The 19,844-nt window shown below is 36.7% G+C and overlaps 1 protein-coding gene across 1 annotated transcript in view; it reads right to left on the reverse strand.

Annotated features, from left to right (window-relative positions):
• Nucleotides 1–19,844, reverse strand: part of LOC122804911 (sterol 26-hydroxylase, mitochondrial-like) — a 755,523-nt gene that overhangs the window by 232,433 nt on the left and 503,246 nt on the right. The window contains exon 6 of the mRNA XM_044075121.1: nt 17,370–17,536. Within this exon, the coding sequence (XP_043931056.1) occupies nt 17,370–17,536 (167 nt within the window). The remainder of the gene's footprint in view (nt 1–17,369; nt 17,537–19,844) is intronic.

The following is a 19,844-nucleotide window of genomic DNA, read 5'->3' on the forward strand; positions in this document are numbered from 1 at the left end:
TCTAGTAATGATGGGTAAAACTATTGATAGGTACAGGAAAAAGTGTATATTTCTGCAACTTTGAATTTCAGAATTTTAAATTGTCAGGCACTTATGTTAAAGTTTATTCTGACATATTCTGAAAGCATGAGGAATGTTTTATCTGCAGCATCCTCTTGTGAAGATGCATCTGCTTTAAATAACTTAGTTTCAGCTATTGCACAGGTACTCATTATTTGCAGTGTGTGTATGACTGTGTTGATACTTCTAGTTCTATGACCACTGGTACTGTTTTCAGGAGGTTTGTTAGGCTGCATTTTCAGAACCACCCAGATGATGTAAAAAATAAGATTTTAAATTCTCCATTAGACAGAGATTTAATGTTTGGCCCCTCTGTTGTAGAGGTAATCAAAAAGTGTGATGAAAGTGGTAAACTGATCCAGGCAATCTCAAAGATTTTTCAGCCATCTTTTTCCAAATAGTCCAAGAGATTTTCTTTCTCCTCATCCAATTTCAGCAAATAAATAAATAAATAACTACTAAACAATCTCAACAGAATTTAGGTAAACAGACATTTAAAAAATGGCATGGAGGTTGCAAAAAGAAGTCTCAAACCTCCCAAAACAAAGGACACTCCAAGAAGACTGAATGACTATTCAAGAGACTTTGTGATCCCCTCCACCCTGTCCCTTTTTCTCTTCTAGAAAGTCTGAATATCATCTTTTCTGTTTGGCAACTGATTGTTTCAGACAAGTGGGTTCTGAAAACCATTCAACAAAGTTACAGATGGCAATGGGAGGAAATTCCTCCTTTTTTTGGGGGGGGGGCATTCCTCATCCTACAGCTAAAACTCTTTTGTTTACACTCGTTCTTCATTACATGCTGTTTCAAGGAGGGCTTGTATTCAAGGATGTTACTAGTCCCAAAGAAAGAAAATGCTTGGAGGCAAGTTCTGGATCTTTCTTTCCTAAACTTGTTTGTGATCATGCCTAAATTCAAAATTATGTCACTTCCCAACCAGTTGTCTCTTCTTCTTCTTTCAAGTTTTCTAGTAAAACTAGATTTAAAAGATGCTTATAATCACATTCCTATTCATTCAGACTTCAGACTTTTCTTAAGGTTTTGTGAGTTTGGATCACATTATCAGTTCTCTGCCTTATCCTTTGGACTATTCACTGTACCAAGAGTGTTCACAAAGTTTTTACCTCTAGTTATAGCTCATTGCAGGCTACAGGGTTTCCACATTTTTCTGTATTTAGATGAGTTGATTATCTTTGCAGAGTCTTTTTTCAAAATGTCATCAATCTCTCTCTGAACCACCTTTGGTCCCAGTGATGCGGTACTAACCAGGTCATACCCCATTTGCAGTCTGGCCATGTTAGTTTGGTATATAGCTTCACAGCACAAACTCATTCTACAGGCATCCTACATTCCATCAGAGCAAGACTGTATGGCAGATATGCTGAGCAAGACCAGGGAAGACCCTCATGAATGGAAACTAGATATGGGGTCTTCCAATACTTGATCCATCTGTGGGGAGTCTCTCAAGTAGATTTCTTTTCCTCTCCTCTGAACAATCAACTAGAAAATTCTGTTCTGGGACTCCATGCAAGAAGGCATACAAGACAGATGTTTTTTTTTCTTTGGACAAGAATGTTCCTCTATGCCTTTCTACTCTTTCCACTAATATCCCATGATACTGCTAAAGATTCAGAAGGAGTCCCACAAGATTATTGTGGTGACTTCTTTCTGCCCCAGGTAACCGTGGCTCTCTCTTTTTTTTTTGGTAATGGCCAGGGAGAATTACCACAAGCTTCCTCACAAAATGGATCTACTCCCACAAGCTCAGGGATGTTTGGTACACCCTGACATCAATCTTCTTCAAATGACTGCCTGTATGATAGGGTCTTAATTTCATTTAGGCACCTGTTTTCTGATGATGTGCAGCATATACTAATGGAGGCAAGAAAGCCTGCTACTAGAAAATCATATATAAGCAAATGGAAAAGGTTTTCTAGTTGATGCTAACAACACAGCCACCACCCATTCAGGGCTAGCTGTTCTCTGGTTTTACAATATTTGTGTGAGTTACTGTCCTATGACCTTTCTTATTCGTCTGTCACGGTTCATTTATCAGTCATTTCAACATGACTGCCCATGGATCCTCCTCTTTCAAAGCAGTCAGATGTCAAAATGTTCTTGAAAGTGTTTGTGCATAACAGACCTCCAAGTAAAACAGTGGCCCCTCCTTGGGATCTTGATTTTGTGTTATGGAAACTACCATTTGCTCCATTTGAGACAGCTTATCTGAGCAACTTGAGGTTTTTAACATGGAAAAGTTTTACTGACTGCACTGACCTCTGCAAGAAGGGTATTTGAGTTGAAAGCTCTTATGGTATGTGAGCCCTACCCCATTTTCCTCAAAGATAGGGTTTATTTGAGAACTAACCCTTCTTATATGCCTAAAATGGTATCTGAGTTTATTTTCAGACAAACTATCCAGCTCCCCATTTTCTTATCTGAATCTAAAAATGAAGAAGAAAGGATTCTGCATACCTTGGATGTCCACAGACAACTTAGATACTCTATTGACAAAACTAAATCTTTCAGAGCTTTGGATCAATTGTTCATTTCTTGTGAATGTAAGAAAGGACAGCCTGTATCAAAACAGACTATTTCCAAATGGTTGTCTAAGGCTATTACCTTTTGTTATCCTCACCATGACAAATCTATTCCAGTAGAATCGAGGTCCACTCTACAATGACCTTGGCTTCTTTTATAGCATTTTGGAAAGAGGTGGATTTTAGAAGTATTCTAGAAGCTGCTAGGTGGCCCTCTGTACATACTTTTAGAAAGCAATATAAGCTTGATTCCTTCTCTAGGTCTAGATCATATTTGCTAGGACCATTCTCCAGGGGCTCATGGCCCCTTCTCCTTCCACCTCCCACATATAGTTAACGATGGTTATCTGCCCATATAGCTAAGGCTAGTGCAACAGTGATGAATATGATAAACATAGTGTGTAAGCTGAAGGTACCATAACAGAAGAAGAAGTTTGAATGGTCACTGCTGCAGTAGCCCCTCCTTCCCTCCATCCCCCTTGTTTTTTGGTGTGCTTTTTATGCCAGGGTGTGGACATTTATTTTTTGTTATTTTTAGCCTTGTCCTTTAAGGGCTCTGACTCCCTCTTTCTGCTGGCAGGAAACCCCTGAAGTGCTTCACATCCAAATGTGTCTTTAGTCAGCTCAGCTCAAGCTGCTTAACAGTTTGGTCATCTGGAAAGTGATCCAAATTTTAGAAGCAGGTCAGAATAGTTTATTTTAGTGTGCAGTTCATTAAATAAGTTTAGAAATTACACAAGTACTTACGCATTTCATCATATTATTGGGTTTTGTATCATGAATGAGAAAATATTTTAGAGTTGTTTTTTTTTTATCAAAAACAGCCAGCCCACAACAGTGCCATGCCTGTTTCAAATATTCATGATATTTCATTGTACTTGCTTACATCACTGGTAATAGAAACTAGAACATTCAGTCTTCATGGTAGTACTTCTGTATTTTATATCAGATATTCTTCCTTCCTACAAATTGTCCTGCTATCTTGTACCTAGTATTCACTTTTCTGAAACATGCTTCACTTATGTACCATATTTATACCATCCCTAAATATAAAAACTCCCCCTCCCTTCCCTAAACCTAAACTCTCCCTCCCCATTTCCCTTCCTCACTTACCTGGTCTGCAGTGACCACTTGCTTATGTCTATCTCCTAGGACATGGATAATTGGTGTGGCAGCTGCATCACTGTGCTTATGTTTGAGTTTGAGTAGCTGGTTGGGCAGCTGGGTGGACAGGGTTATAGCCATTTGAATTTCTGACTGCGAGTTCATGGAATTCTAGTGACGGGAGCTTGAGAGGCCATAGAACACCCAGCACATATACTTGCATTCTCTTAGCTTGATTTAGGATTAAAATGGGTATATGTTCCATTTTACCAGCAGACTTATATTTGGGAAATGATCAGAGAACCACCAAAGTGAAGCTGAATCTATTCTTTTCTTCACTGACTATAAAAATATCCAAGGATGCTAAAAACATTAAAATCCATTAATAAACTACAAAGGGGTAAATACGTATTTACCTTTCTTCATATTCACAACTGAGCTGATTGAGATTTTAACAAAAACTATTCACACATTGGGCAAACCCAAAGCCATACTGAATATCAGGCATGATGGAATACTAGAAAATGTAGCCAGACAGTTGATTGTGCTTCACTTTTTCGTGCATTTTGGGAACATGTCTTATGAAGGCAATTTTTTCTAGTGTTTCTGTCATGAACTTTGTATAAAAGAACAATGTTAATGTTTATCCACAGTGCTTGTCTTCCTCCAGTAATGCCCATATAATTTATTATACAGTTTTTGCTCCCTAAGGCCTCCTGACCATCTATCCACCACAGCGGCCTACTTAAATTAATTCCACATACTGGGTGAGAAACTGTTCCCACTGATTTCTTTTATTTGACAATGACATTGCTGTTTTGAGGCTGTCATCCTGGCATCTTGGCCGCATTTAAATCTCACTTTGACTATTGTAGTGCCCATGGAGTGCTTATGCAATGGGCATGTATGAAGTGTGTCAACCTGCCCACTCTCAAAAGTAGGCACTTGCCATCCTGTCTTTAAGTCTAGAATGTAGATCGCTGATATTTTTGAACACTCTAAGACACACACATGTGTATGTGCAAGCATACGCACGGGTGCACACAATTCTTCATCATTCTTCTCCCTCCCGGACAGGTTCTTTCATTACCTGTACAACTATTTGAACCTGGATCACTTGGGTCACAGTCAGGCTCCATCTGTGAAGCTTTCTGCCATAAATACGATTGTGTGTGGTATCCTACTATTTATGAAAGGATCCTTATTTTGCTTTTATAAAGAAGATGGAATACTTGCTTTATGTTTACAGTCTTGTAGAACAAGCAGAGATATAGGCACAATTGTACAGGTTGTTGATAGCGTTTTTTTTACAGCCAGGGGTACCACCAGTCCTGCTTAACATAGGACAATTCCTATTTTAGCAGTTAAATTATGTGAAAAACAACAGGAAAAATGACATAATATACAGAGATTTTAGTTCAAAACTTTTTTCTTGGTTTTCAGGAATAGTTGCATAAAACAATTGTTATTAATCTGAAACAAAGTAATATTAAATTAAAACATTAGAAACAATTCAAATTTTACAAGACTGAGCTTGTACTTTTGAAAAAATAAAATAAACGAATAGCGAAGTCCAGTTCTTTGCACTGGTTGTATGGTTTGTCCTGCAAAATCTCAAGTTTTCATGGAAAAAAAATAACCTGGGACATTTAAAAATCTTGCAGCCCTATTTATAACAACCAACACAGAAGTGACAAAAAATATATAGCAGATTTACCTTTCTAGTGTAACAGCTGATACCTCTGATGGTGTGCAGATGCACGGCCTAGAGAAAAGGTATCCACCTGCTAACATGCACAAATGCACCACAGTGATATCCCTGCACAACATGGTTGGGTTAAGGGTACGCTAAAGTGGAAAAGCCACCACAGATATCAGGATGGTATGATATGTGAATACCCCATACCCAATTCTGACTTGCTGTGGTGATCGGAGAGGAATGGCAAAATACAGTAGAGGATGGATGGGGACAATAAAGGCAAATATGAAAAAATTATGCAAATTCAATATTTCTAAGAAATCTGCTTTCATACTTCCCTAGTATAGAGCATATATTTGTTTTGTTTTATATTTTATTCATACCATGATTCGATACAGCAAAACAATTTGCAGTTTATTTAATAATATAAGGTTCATTCACTCCATATAGACAACTTAAGTGAATAAACAAGCATTATTGTAATATGAATTAAGCATATGCAGACTGACAACATGCAACATCTGTACTCAGTATTTGATAGCATAAGGCTCAAATGGTGCAGAAAAAGGGGCTGCACAGTTATAAGTTTTATACAGGCAAAAACCTAAGCTATCAAGAAATAAAAAAAAAAAAAAAAAAAAAAAAAAAAACCTACTGACTGTGAAATAACCATGTGATGCAGAAAATGTACATAAATTGATATAGTGTTTAATAAAAAAGTTACTGCAGGGGAAAAAATCAAGCATTGACATCCTTCCAACCCACACATCTTTAAGTAATTTAATGGTCTTTTTAGCACACTTTGTATACTACAACTCCCGCTGACTTTAGACTCTTACAAGCTGACTACAATGTGATGTTTCTGTATATCTCATATATAGTGACAACCTTGAATATCCTTTTGTCAGAGAGTTCTTAGGTTCACATGGTCATAAATAAGTACTAGGCAGTCGGTCTGCAGACCATTCCAAGCCCAGCTGAAAACCCTATTCAAAATTTCCCTCTAGCCTCAAGGGGGGCAAGACAAGACAGACTGAGAGAGAATATGAGGCTGCCCATCCAATTATCTAGGTTTACCGTGCAGGTGGCAAATATGCTACTCTGACATGTAGTGGAAGTTTGTTCTAGAGGCAAAGTATACATTAGTATTTGATTCTATCACATCAACATTTCTTATTTATCTGCTGATGAAGGTTTAGTTCCTTTAACTAAGTATTTGATGTACCATTAGTTTTGCAAGGAATAGGAGATCAAATAGGCCACTGATCATTTTAGTTATGAATCTCTGTGGTCTCTCAGCTTGTGTGATATGTTTAGATAAATACATGCCAAAAGTTGCGTTATATAACACAATAGGTCAGACAGCCTTTATTAGATAGGCTCATCCAGACTCTGCTACACTTCGCTGTGAAGGAAAGGTTAGTTTGCTTTTTATTTGTTGTATTTTCTATTAGTTTATTGCCTTTTTATATTTTGAATACTGTGATTTGTTTTCTTTACCTTGTGTTTCAGTTGTATTCTGCTTTTAATTGTATATTAAAACTTCAAAAGAGACCACAGCTCTGTTTCTTGTGACATTTCTTTTCCAAAACAAACTAGTAAAGCAATAAAAGCGAAATGCCACCAACCGGAATCAAGTGGAAAATTTATTACAATGAAATGTACTTTGAACACACAAACTTTAAAAACAAAAATAATCAAATGTATATGTAAGCGCTTTCATTTAAATAATTTTAAACTTCATCAGGCAATCCGTTAAAATACATCACTTCCTTTTATAACTTTTCTTCACTTCAAAAAAACTCCATATAAAGAAAAATAAAGTAAATAATGCTCTAGCTAAACATATTAATGAAATTTGGCATATAAGAAAATATATACACAAATAAATTATATGTTTTTAGAAAGATGAATTGATATAGATTTATATAATTATTTGAATATCATAACACCTAGAATTTTTTTGGAAACCCAAAAATACACAAAGATTTATTAGATCCTCCCATGCTTCCATTAGTAGATGGAAGGGATTCTATTACTTCAGCATGTGCTAAATATGTCAATTACGAGTTAAAAAAGATTGTTAAAAATGAAAAATATATATGTAAGGATTCATGGACATTTTTAGAACACATGAATGAAATAGAATTCAATAAACATGACATCTTAGTAACTATAGACGTATGTTACCTCTACACGGTAATCCCCCAAAATATAGGTCTAGAATGGGTTAATGAAGTATTAAGTCAACATTGTATTAATCACGAACTAACCAATCTTATTATTGAACTTTTAGAATTAATTTTAAATAATAATTATATTACATTTGATAAAAAATATTATTTACAGAAAAAGGTATTGCAATGGGTTCACCGTGTGGAGATACTTATGCTAATTTAGTGATGGTATTTTGGGAGAAAAAATTTATTTTTAACAGTAAGTATCATTCATTTGTTAAATCTTATCATCACTTTCAGGATGATATCAGCCTTATTTGGAATGGTAATAACGATATTTTAAATCACTTTTTTAACTTATATTAATGAAACTACTTCATTTTTTTAAATTCACGTGGAATATAAGTGATCATAATATTAATTATTTAGATATGAATCTTATTAAAGATTATGAAAATGAAACTTATATTTCAGTAATTCATAGAAAAGAGTCATATTCTAATAGTTTTCTTCATTATAGTAGTGCCCATCCAGAACATCAGAAAAAATCAGTAATAAAAGGTCAGCTTGTTAGAGCAGCACATATGGTTACTAACTTTGAACAATTTCAAATAGAATGTAATTTTTTAAAAAGTATGTTTTTAAATAAAAATTACCCACCAGCTCTAGTAGATAATTTAATAACAGAAGTAACACAAAAAAGATTAAGCGGCCATTTTTTTCCCATTTTGAAAGCGCAAAATATTAATATTAATAATATAAATAATGAAGATCAAAATATGGTAGTTACTATTAATGAAGATATTATAATAAATACTACATTTAATGAAAATTTAAGGTTAAATGATGAAAATAAAAATGAATTTACAAAAGCATTAATAATTACTTTTTCGCAAGAATATCAAATATTAAAGGAATTTTTGTGTAAATAATTGGGCAATATTAATGAATGATTCTCAATGTAAAAAATACATAGATAGTTTCCCTTAAATTGTATATAGAAAAGGGAGAAGTTTTAAAGAATTATTAAAATCAAATACTCAAAATATAAAAAATAATAACAACATGTAATGAAAAAGTGTGGAGCCTGTAATTGGTGTCAGAAAATAAAAGTAGGGCAATTATTCTATTTGAGGAATAAAAAATATTTTTTTAAAAAAATATATAACTGTAAATCAAAAGCTATGTGTGATTCCTGCCCTATATTTTACATAGGAAAAACAGAGAGAGCTCTATCTCAAAGGATTTATGAACAAGAATATTCTATAAAGAAAAATAAAGTAAATAATGCTCTAGCTAAACATATTAATGAATATAATAATCATCAGTTCAATTTTACAGTTATAGATCATGTTGAAATAGAAGACAGAAGTCCTTGGGGTTTAATTCTTGAACAAAAAGAATTACAATGGCAAATTAAATTACAAGCAGATACATGGCCAGGAATAAATGAAAGAAGTACAATAGAGCCAATATTAAAATTAATGGCATTAAACAAAAAGAAAATTAAAGATTAAATGGCATATTTTGATTATTAATTCGAGATATTATTTTATAATAATAACAATAAATATGTTAATAGACATTTAATTGACTCATTTTTATGAATATAAATTATTTATTATTAAGGAATTTTAAAAATAATATATGTTTTATATATTATTTTATTATTTTAATATTTAAATAAAAAAAAATTATAAGAAATAAATATTGAATAGTTAAAATATTATATATTATATAAGTATTTATTGGATTGATATTGGTAATTTAAATTGATTATTTTTATAATTCCAGAAAGGCTGATACCATTCTAAATAAATAATTTCTGTATATTAATTTTTAAGAATAATATTACTGATGTATTTATTTATTATAATAATTTCTATTTAATATTTTACAATTGAACATATACAAATTGTTTCGCTCTATACATATATTTTCTAACTAATATAAATTTAGATATTCACATAAAATTCCATTTTGTTGTAACATTAACATGGGGGAAAGTTAGATTTTTTCAAACAGTCAAAATAGTAGGATTAGGCATAAGTGTGTTTTATGAGTCATGTAGAGTTTTTTTTGAAGTGAAGAAAAGTTATAAAAGGAACTGATGTATTTTAATGGATTGTCTGATGAAGTTTAAAATTATTTAAACAAAAAAGCTTACATATACATTTGGTTATTTTTGTTTTTAAAGTTTGTGTGTTCGAAGTACGTTTCGTTGTAATACATTTTCCACTTGATTCCGGTTGGTGGCCTTTCTGTTTCTTGTGAGTCAGGCAGAAATTAGAACTGATCAATTAAGGACTCATACATAAGATAGAAGAGGTCCCTTAAGGTTAATCATTTTTGAACTTAGGGGGTGGAGCTAGGAACTAAACCTTCTATTTAAGGAGTAAATAAAACATTTCAGAGCTTTATTAGAAAGGCTCACTCGGACTCTGCTATACTTTGCTGTGAAGGAAAGGTTAGTTTGCTTTTTATTTGTTGCATTTTGTATTAGTTTATTGCCTTTTTTTATTTTGAATACTGTGATTTGTTTTCTTTACCTTGTGTTTCACTTGTATTCTGCTTTTAACTGCATATTAAAACTTCAAAAGAGACCACAGGTCTGTCTCTTTTGAGTCAGGCAGAAATTAGAGCTAATCAATTAAGTACTCATACATAAGATAGAAGAGGTCACTTAAGGTTAAACATTTGTGAACTGAGGGGGTGGAGCTAGGAACTAAACATTCTTTATAAGGGGTAAAAAAAACATTTCAGAGCTTTATTAGAAAGGCTAACCCAGACTCTGCTACACTTTGCTGTGAAGGAAAGGTTAGTTTGCTTTTTATTTGTTGTATTTTGTATTAGTTTATTGCCTTTTTATATTTTGCATACTGTGATTTGTTTTCTTTAGCTTGTGTTTCACTTGTATTCTGCTTTTAACTGCATATTAAAACTTCAAAAGAGACCATAGCTCTGTCTCTTGTGAGTCAGGCATTCTGTTCCTAAATACCACTGTCTTTCTAGTTGCCTGCCTCTTTTGTTAATTTGACCATATATCTCATTTCCTCTCTGCTTTCACTGGCTTGTGTGAGTAAACAGAAAATTATCATTTTGTGAAATTACTCCCCTTCAACTATTTAAATTTATTGGCCATCCTACTGTATTCCATAGTACCAGAATACAAAAGTGATCACCCCCTTTCAATCTATCTTGCTGCTTTAGAAATAGTGACTCTCCACTAAAACTTAACTTTTTAGACAGGTAAAACTTAAGTTACCTACTTTCACATCTAACTTCTCTAGTACACACTGCAGTGTTTAGGATAAACAATTTTTTTCATCTTACCTTTAAGCATCCCTGTGACTAGCAATTGCTCTAATACCTGCTGGAAAGCACTAGGAAGCCTTAAACTGATACAAGCACTCAACTCTCCTTATTAATAAGGAGTAATTATTTATAATTAATTAAGGAGAAATTAATCATAGGGACTAAACAGCCTATAATTGCAAAGTACCTTGCTAAGGGAAGGGAAAACAGCTCCTGTACTTTTCAGAAAAAGCACCAAACCAGGCACGTCCAAGGGTCAGCTTCCGGTGATTTCTCCTGTCCACCTGGTGAATCTTGGCATACTGGGGCAATGCAGCAATTGCCTCATGTACACAGACAACCCTCTCCTCCTACCATCCAACACTACAACCTGCGAGAGATGCAATTACATAGCCAAACTGGAAGCAAAGCTCTCTTCACCCAAGATTGTGCTAGACAGTCAAGAGGAGAAGGTTAACACCCACACTACACCTTAAGCAACACATAGCCCTTCTAAACTCACACCACCAACACCCACTGATAGCAACACTAAACCAACATATGCAGAGGCCCTTAACTGTAACCTGCCAAAGCAACAAGGACCTCTGAAGCTGAAATGCAAACAAATACCAGTCACAACCAAAGTGTCACATAGCTCACAACACCAGTGTGCCACCCAGCAACAGTCCCTATGGCAAGACAATGTACCTATCACTTTAGTCATTGGTGGCTCTATAGTCAGGCACAATGATGTCCCACTCACCAGGCTAAACAAGTAGAAAATTACAGTCAGCTGCCTGTCGGGTGCCAGGATCTGCCACATAATGCTTGCACTCAAGTCATTTCACAACAAGTACAAATATGACTCTGTCATTGTCCATGTTGGAGTGAATGACTTGAGACGTACCTCCCTGGACTACATGAAAAGAGACATGGAAGAGCTCTCAGATCATGTGGCCCAGGCAGGTATGACCTTAGCCCTGAGTAGCATCCTGCCTTCACCCAGAATGATACCAGAAAAGGACACCATGATTGACTTCAACAATTGGCTAAGCTTCTGTTGTCATTCAAAGGGGATCCAGTATCTGTCTGCCTGGGACAACATGATCGACAGACCACGATGCTTTGCCAGAGATGGTCTGCACCTGTCGCCCCTGGGATTCAGGTTACTGGCTATGGCCCTTGCCACCACTATAGTGCCTTTTTTAGACAAAGTTCAAAGGATAAAACCACCACCGTAACAGGTACAAGCATGCAAAATCTGTAGGTAATGCTACAAGTCTAAACCTCAAAATGCACACTCCTGAGGCACTCCTAAAAATGAAGAACACCAATATCTGTGCTGTAACTGAGACCTGGTTCAGGGCTCCAGAGAGCATTCCTGCAACACCAGGCTACAACTCTTACCACACTTTTTGGCCACCAAATCAGGATCAAAACACTAAAGGTGGAGGAGTGTCCATATTCACCAAGGATATTTACACCACCAGGCTAGTTGCCCAACACAATGCATTTGAAATACTCCAGGTGCAACTAACACTAGGTGAGACTGCAATCCAAACTGTAGCTTGCTACAGATCCCTCACCATGCCCCAAGATTCTCACTACATCTTTCTTAACATACTGGAAAATATTAAGATACAACCATACACCCTAATACTGGGTGATTTCAACTACCCTGCCATTAACTGGGAAAACTACTCGTGTACCAACACCTTTGCCCAATGGTTCTTGGAATTCATAAATTTCAATGCCCTGGATCAACTAATCCATAGTCCCACCAGGGGCTCCAATATCCTAAACCTGGTAATTACCAACATGCGAAATCGATGCTCCACACCTATGGTCACCCCCTCGTTGGTCAGGTCAGACCATAAGCTAATCACCCTAAACATCCACATCCCACCCCCACTCCCCAGTAAGGAAACCTCCATAAAAAATTTCCCCAAAGCCAACTTCATGCTACTCAAGTCAGAAGTTACAAACTTTATGACACCCATGCAGACGGGAACTGAAAGTTCGACTGCTGAGTCCTACACTAAGGCACTGTACAAGCACATCCACTCATGCATGAATCGTGCCATCTCAAATAGAGCCAAGATGCTCTCCTCCATAAATGGAAGCCAATCTGGTGGTCTCTTGCCATAAACAAACTTTACAACAAAAGGAAAATTCTGTTGCATTAAAGAGGAAAATCCCATGATGCAAAAAATTCCCTTACCAGCCTCAGTAAGAAGCTGAGATCCCTCATAAAATCCTCCAAAGCTAGTTACAAAAATAAAATTGCAAAAGATTCCAAAGACAACCACAAAGCATTCTATAACTATGTCAAAAATCTAAATGGCAATGCTCAGATCTGCTCTGAGCTATAACAGAATGGCATTAAATATACTGATCCCAAGGATATTTCCAATATCCTGGCAGATCAATTCAGTGCCACCTTCACCCCCCTCTCACCCCCTAAATGGCCCATCTCAATAATGGAATATTGCCAAATTCCGGTAATAACTGCCACACAGGTGAAAAACACACTCTCCAAAGCTAAGAATGCAGCATCCATGGGACCAGATGACATCCCGGGCTGTGTACTACATGAACTACAAAATTAACTGGCACCTCACTTAAGTGTCATGTTTAATCATACCCTCACCTCAGGCTTCGTGCCCACTGAGTGGTGCACAGCTACAGTTATCCCACTCCACAAGAAGGGTATCCACCTTGGATCCCAGGAACTACTGCTCCATCAGTCTAATGAGCCTGATCTGCAAAGCCATGGAACGTATTATAATGGAATTTATAAACAAAGATATTGACAACCTTCAAACACTGGACCCCACCCAGTTTGGGTTTGTGAAGGGCCGATCTTGTCTCCTGAACCTGACTGACTTCTTTGAGTCAGTCTTCAGAGCTGTGGATGAGGGTAAGGCAGTCCATACAGCCTATCTGGACCTTGCCAAGGCCTTTGACATCATCCACCACTCTGGAATTATAGATAAATTTACTAAGCTGGGTATTAATCCCTACGTCACTCGATGGGTTGCCAACTGGCTTACTGACAGAACCCACATTGTAAAAGTAGCTGACTCCAAATCCAGCTCCAGACAAGTGACAAGTGGAGTACCTCAGGGTTCAGTCCTGGGACCGCTCTTGTTTGGCATCTACTTCTCTGAAGTACAGGCCAACATTAAGGGACTCTGGCTAACAAAGTTCGCAGATGACTTGAAACTGGGAGCCATTAATGAATCCCCAAATTATATGGATATTCTACAAAAGGGCCTTACAGAAACAGATGCTTGGTGCCAGAGCCATGGGCTCAAGCTCAGTGCCAAGAAATGTATAGTTATCCCCTTTGGGAAAAAACATATACCCGTGAATTACCACATAGGAGGCAGTACACTAAACACCAAAAGTGCAATAAAAGACTTAGGGACACAGGTGGACAGTGGTCTCAGCTTCAATAAGCACATCGCCACACCAGTCAGGAAATCCTTCTATGTGGCACACCTCATCACTAAGGGCTTTTCATCCAGAAAAAAGGAGGTCATTGTCCCATTGTACTCATCCCTCATTAGACCCATTATAGAATACAACACCCCATTTGGTATGTACCTCTCAAGACATCTGCAACAACTGGAAAGGCCACAGAAATACCTCACTAAAAGAATCACAGGCCTAAAGCAGATGTCCTACCCTAACCACCTTAAAAAACTCTGTCGCATATCATGTACTCAGAGGCGATCTCTGCTTAACATACAAGGCCATGTCAAACCCAGAGCTGGTGGACATGCTACACTTAAAGAAATCCCAATCCCTCAGAGCCACACGCTCCAGGGATCTAAACCTTGTCATCACAATAAACAAAATATGCTGGAGAGAAACGTTCCTAACCCAGAGACTCCCCAGACTCTGGAATAGACTGCCCATGCATGTCAAGCAGAGCGCCTCCTTAGCTCTTTTAAAAAGGAACCTTGATGATTGGATGGGAGAAAGGAAATTCACCTCGGGGATCATGCCAGTCGCCCTGCTAGACAGGGATCCAGGGAAGTAAATAGTGTGGGAAGAAATAGCCAGGGAATTGTTATGGCTAGGCTTGTATAGACCCTAGGGCCGATAGCCTACTACCAACCTATGAACCTATGAACCTATGCACAAGATATGAGTAAAGGGAAATTATGACTTCTTTGGATCTAGTGAAGATACCTTTGGAAATTAGATGGGTCAGATTAAAGGCTTTCTGAACTGCTGTGGAGACATGATGGTTAAACGACAAGTAATTATTAACAAGAATACCCAGATCCCCTACATCACTGTCTGATTGGAGGAGTACATCTCTTATACAGTAAGTGAAACTGTTTTGTTCACCAAAATGAACTATGCTACATTTTTTTACATATAATTTGAGACTGTTATCCTTGCCTTGCAGAAGTTGTTAACATGGTCTAAGCTGTGCTAGAGCAATTGTGAGTCAGATAAAAATTGAATAACAGCACTGTGGTACATCACTGGTAATTGTTTTGCTTTCTGAAGTAGCACATGCTACTCTAACTGCCTGGGTTCTGTGAGACACCTAATTAGCTACCCAGTGCATGAAATAAGGATTTGTATTCAGATTTACAAGTCTATCAATAATGCTTGAATTGTGAATAGCATCAGAGGCCTTGGCCAGGTCTAGATATGACATATGCATTTCATAACCACTATTCAGTGCTTCAGTTACTTTTTCAAAGAAATTAATGAGGGTAAAGAGGCAGGACCTTCCTTTTTAATTTCTCTAAGTCTTTTGGGTTTCTAATACCATGAGAGGAATGGACCCAATTCCTAAGTCAAAGTATGGTTAAAGCTCATGAAATTAGTATTGTTTCAGTCTTTGATGTCAGCCAGAAGTGCTCTTCGCAGCAGCTGCAATGTGCCCAGTAATGACTCCTTCTGCAGTTCGTACGAGGTTACATGTATTGGTAACATATCTAAATACGATTGTAGATTCTTTTTTATTAGACCCATTGCTACTACTACTATTGGGACTGCCTGAGTATGTTTCTTCCACATTGCTCTCATTTCTTCCTGCAAATCCTGATATTTTATGACTTTGTGTCTCTCTTCATGCAAGACACTGTAGTCACTGGATCTGACGATTTCAGTGATCAATGCTACTTTTGTCTTCCTTTCATGGATCAATATATAAGGCTTTCTAGCATCTGTCTTTTGAACTGATGGCAAAGGGTGATCCCATGTGATGTATACTTCATTATTTTCTATGATGCTTTGTGGCTCATGTTCCAGTGTTTTTCAGTCACTTCAATACCATAATGTTTGCACACTCTCCAGTCTTTCCACATTAGAATGCCTTTCAGTATGCAGTCCTTCTGCCACTAGTACATCACAACCAGGACCTTCCTTTAATAAAGACAATTTGATGAGAGTCCAGGGTTGAGAGATATTCAATGTCCAGATTATTAAAGTCTGAGATAATGCACCCCATCCTTCAATGGATGGGCTGCGAGTCAAAGCCAGGTCTTATGAGTCACTGTACTGGCTTGATCACTATCTGCCATGGAGATGACCCAAACAGTTTCTTGAGTTTTGCATTTAATTTGAGAGTTTTAATATAGTTAGTCAAAAGTGTAATATACTCACATACCACACATTATAACAGCTTGCAGTTCTACAGTTCTCATAGTGATAATATACTTAGTGAGGATGGTGGGAACTGGATTATTGGCTATGGTTGTAATGGTCTGCAGACTGATGGCCTAAAACTTACCTATGAACCTATGAGACAAGATAAAATAACAATTATTGTTCTCTGTTATGAGCTGCAATGGTTACTAAAATAACACAAAATTGCTTGATACCAAGTATTCCCTCTTCCAAAAAACAACTGATTTGCATGTGATGTACAACATTACACAGAGCTCCAAATCAGTTTTGGTGAGGAGTGTGTAAGGTATGTAAACAGAAATGTGGATTTCTGTGAATGGATCCATCGGATACAGTAAGAAAAAATTATAGGCATTAATAGTTTGTGACTATGATTAAGCCCAAAGTGTATTAAGCTATTTTTCAAAGCACTCCATACAACTAAGTAGTTAATAAATAGTTAGCCTCACTTCTACAAAGCTATTCTAGGCATTTGGCACACCACAATCAAATGAATGGACTTTGTCATTATGTACACCATTATATATAAAAACAATGAGGTCGGTGTATATCTTATCAAATCAGCTTAATTACATCAAAGTGCATATTATGTCTTCTCAACAAACATATTTATTAAATATAGATATTTTGGTGGCATTAGAAAATATTACCACAGAAAGAAAAACAATGCTGTATTCCATTACTATGAACTATTACTTCTATTTTAGTTTATTTAAATCACTTTGTAGCACTAACGGCTACACTGGGGATTTCACATTATAAACAATTGGTAACAAAACAAATCAATATGGATAATTAAACTTAATAAAATATAAGAAACAATGATAAGAGTTTTACCTTAAGATTTCCTTTACTACTGCCTTTAGATATGGCATTTTTGTCAGATCTTCGGTGGTTGGGATCTGATTACCAGGACAGACACTACTGATTTCCTGGTACAGGTGGGCCTGAATATTTGGTTCCTTAGCCAAGTGATATAGTGTCCATGACATAGTGTTTGATGTCTAAAGAATTTAAACAATATTGCAGTCAGTGTTTGAAGTATATTTTTTCACTCACTTAACTTAGCATGTAGACCAAATATTTCTAACTAAAATCCATCAAATTGTTACACTGAAAGCAGTCCTTTCTTGTATATATTTGCTATGGGTACACTTTAAATCATATGGGTTATCGGTGGGAAACATTCTTGCACTGGAATGTTACCTAGGAATGGTACAGATTAAAAATGAATCAGTAGGATATCTGTGTGCCTCAGAACTGACCTAATTCTGACTAGAATCCGTCTGTTGAGGAGCTGTCCACAGATAAACAGGAGTGTATGGTGCCATACCCAATCAGCTCTTCTATAGGGGTGGGGAAGGTGGTCCAGATTGTTGATATGCAGTAAAGACCAGGAATATAGAGCTGGTGATCCTCATTTATTGATACACTGGAAAATACTAGGGTACAACCCAACACCCTAATAATGGCCGATTTCAACTACCCCACCATTAAATGGAAAAACTACTCATGTACCAACTCTTTTGCTCAATGTTTTCTGGAATTCATAAATTCCAATGCCTTGGATCAACTTATCCACACCCCCACCAGGGCAGCAATATCCTAGACCTGGTCATTACCAACATGGGCAACCGGTGTTCCACACCAGAGGTCACTTCCTTATTGGTCAGATCTGACCACAAGCTAATCACCCTAGACATCCACATCCCGCCCCCACCCCACATTAGGGAAACCACCGTAAAAAATTTCTCCAAAGCCAACTTCACACTTCTCAAGTCAGAAGTGGCAAACTTCACGACACCCATCCAGATGGATAATAGAGGTACGACTGCTGAATCCTATACAAATGCACTTTATAAGCACTTACATGAGTGCATGGATCATGCTGTCCCTAACAGAACCAAGATGCTATCCTCCAAAAAAGGAAGCCAAATTAGATTTGTTTAAAGTCAGACGTTCCCCGTAAACAAATGTTAAATAAGAACATTTTTTTACAGATATTTTTTGGTGGGGTAAAGTGGACCTGGCAGCCCCCATTAGAAACAGAACTAATGAAACAATCTATCTTGTCAAAGAATTCTAGTCACAGAAAATCTAGTTCTGTTTACATTTAACACTGTTATAGACTACAATATAATGGTTTAGCCTATATTTAAAATGTTATAGTTTATCTGTAAGCTGAATACATTTGCTTGCATACCATGGTCTCATTCAGGGCACGAATTAAAGGGACTGACGGAGACAGATCTTCTTTAGTGGTATGTACAACCACAGGATATACAAGCTACTCTTTCAAGTTGCCTCTTTTCAAATATAGTTAAAAGCATGTAAGCGTATTGAGCAAAGGTTCTTGCATGACAGTAAGTACAATTAACAGTTTATGCAGTCCAAATGGAAAATAATGGCAGTTTTGCAAATCAGAGGGATATTAATGATGCATGCATTCAAAATGTGCACCATATGGCTTCTGAAGAAATTGAGACTTCCAGGACACAGCATTGTGAGAATGTATGATAAGGAAGACAGTTTAATATCTGCAGAAGTCATCATTTTGAATGTGTGGGTAGTTGATCAGTTGTCTGAGAGGTGCTACTCACAAATGCAGTATAAATATTAATTTCTGAATGCTGGTACTGCACTTCCACAGCATTAGCACCTGTCATTTCTGCCCTCCACTAATTATGCCTCTGATGCAAAGAATAGTGTAGCTTACAGAATGCACAAATGTTTGCTAGAAGAAGACTAACAAATGCTATTGATTGTAGTTCAACCTCAAATAATGGCTGAGAAACTGCCTATGTTACACACCACTACTAAACATGACCTAGAGATGCAACTACTGTATGAAGCCATCAGAAGCACAGCTGGTTCAGTTATTTCCCTGGCCCAGTGCTATGAACCAGCAATCAACCCCTCTCAGTTCTTCAAGTGAAGAGTGAAAAAAAAAAAGCACTTCACTATAATAAGCCATAAGTGATTGGCTTATTGCAGTTACATCTATGTACCCTTCCTGAAAAAAAAAACATATGTTCTTTCTACTGGCACACTAACCAGGTGCCCAGATACATATGAGCCCCAGCCAAATTTTATCTGAGGTGGAGTTTATAAAAGTGGTCTAACAGCATTTGTGTTATCTGACTGCTTCAAGGCTTGTTGATTTAAAAATAGTTTCTGTTTGTAAATGCTTGCATACACTGTTGGAAAACTGGTGTTCTGGATGAAGTGTGATTCTCAAACAATCTGGAAATATATTGCTGATTGCTAAGTATATTTTTTGGCATTTTTTCCTTTCAGAGTTCTGCATTACAG

This window comes from Protopterus annectens, chromosome 6.part0 (genome assembly GCF_019279795.1).
Source record: "Protopterus annectens isolate FY-2018-M chromosome 6.part0, PAN1.0, whole genome shotgun sequence".
NCBI lineage: Eukaryota > Metazoa > Chordata > Ceratodontiformes > Protopteridae > Protopterus > Protopterus annectens.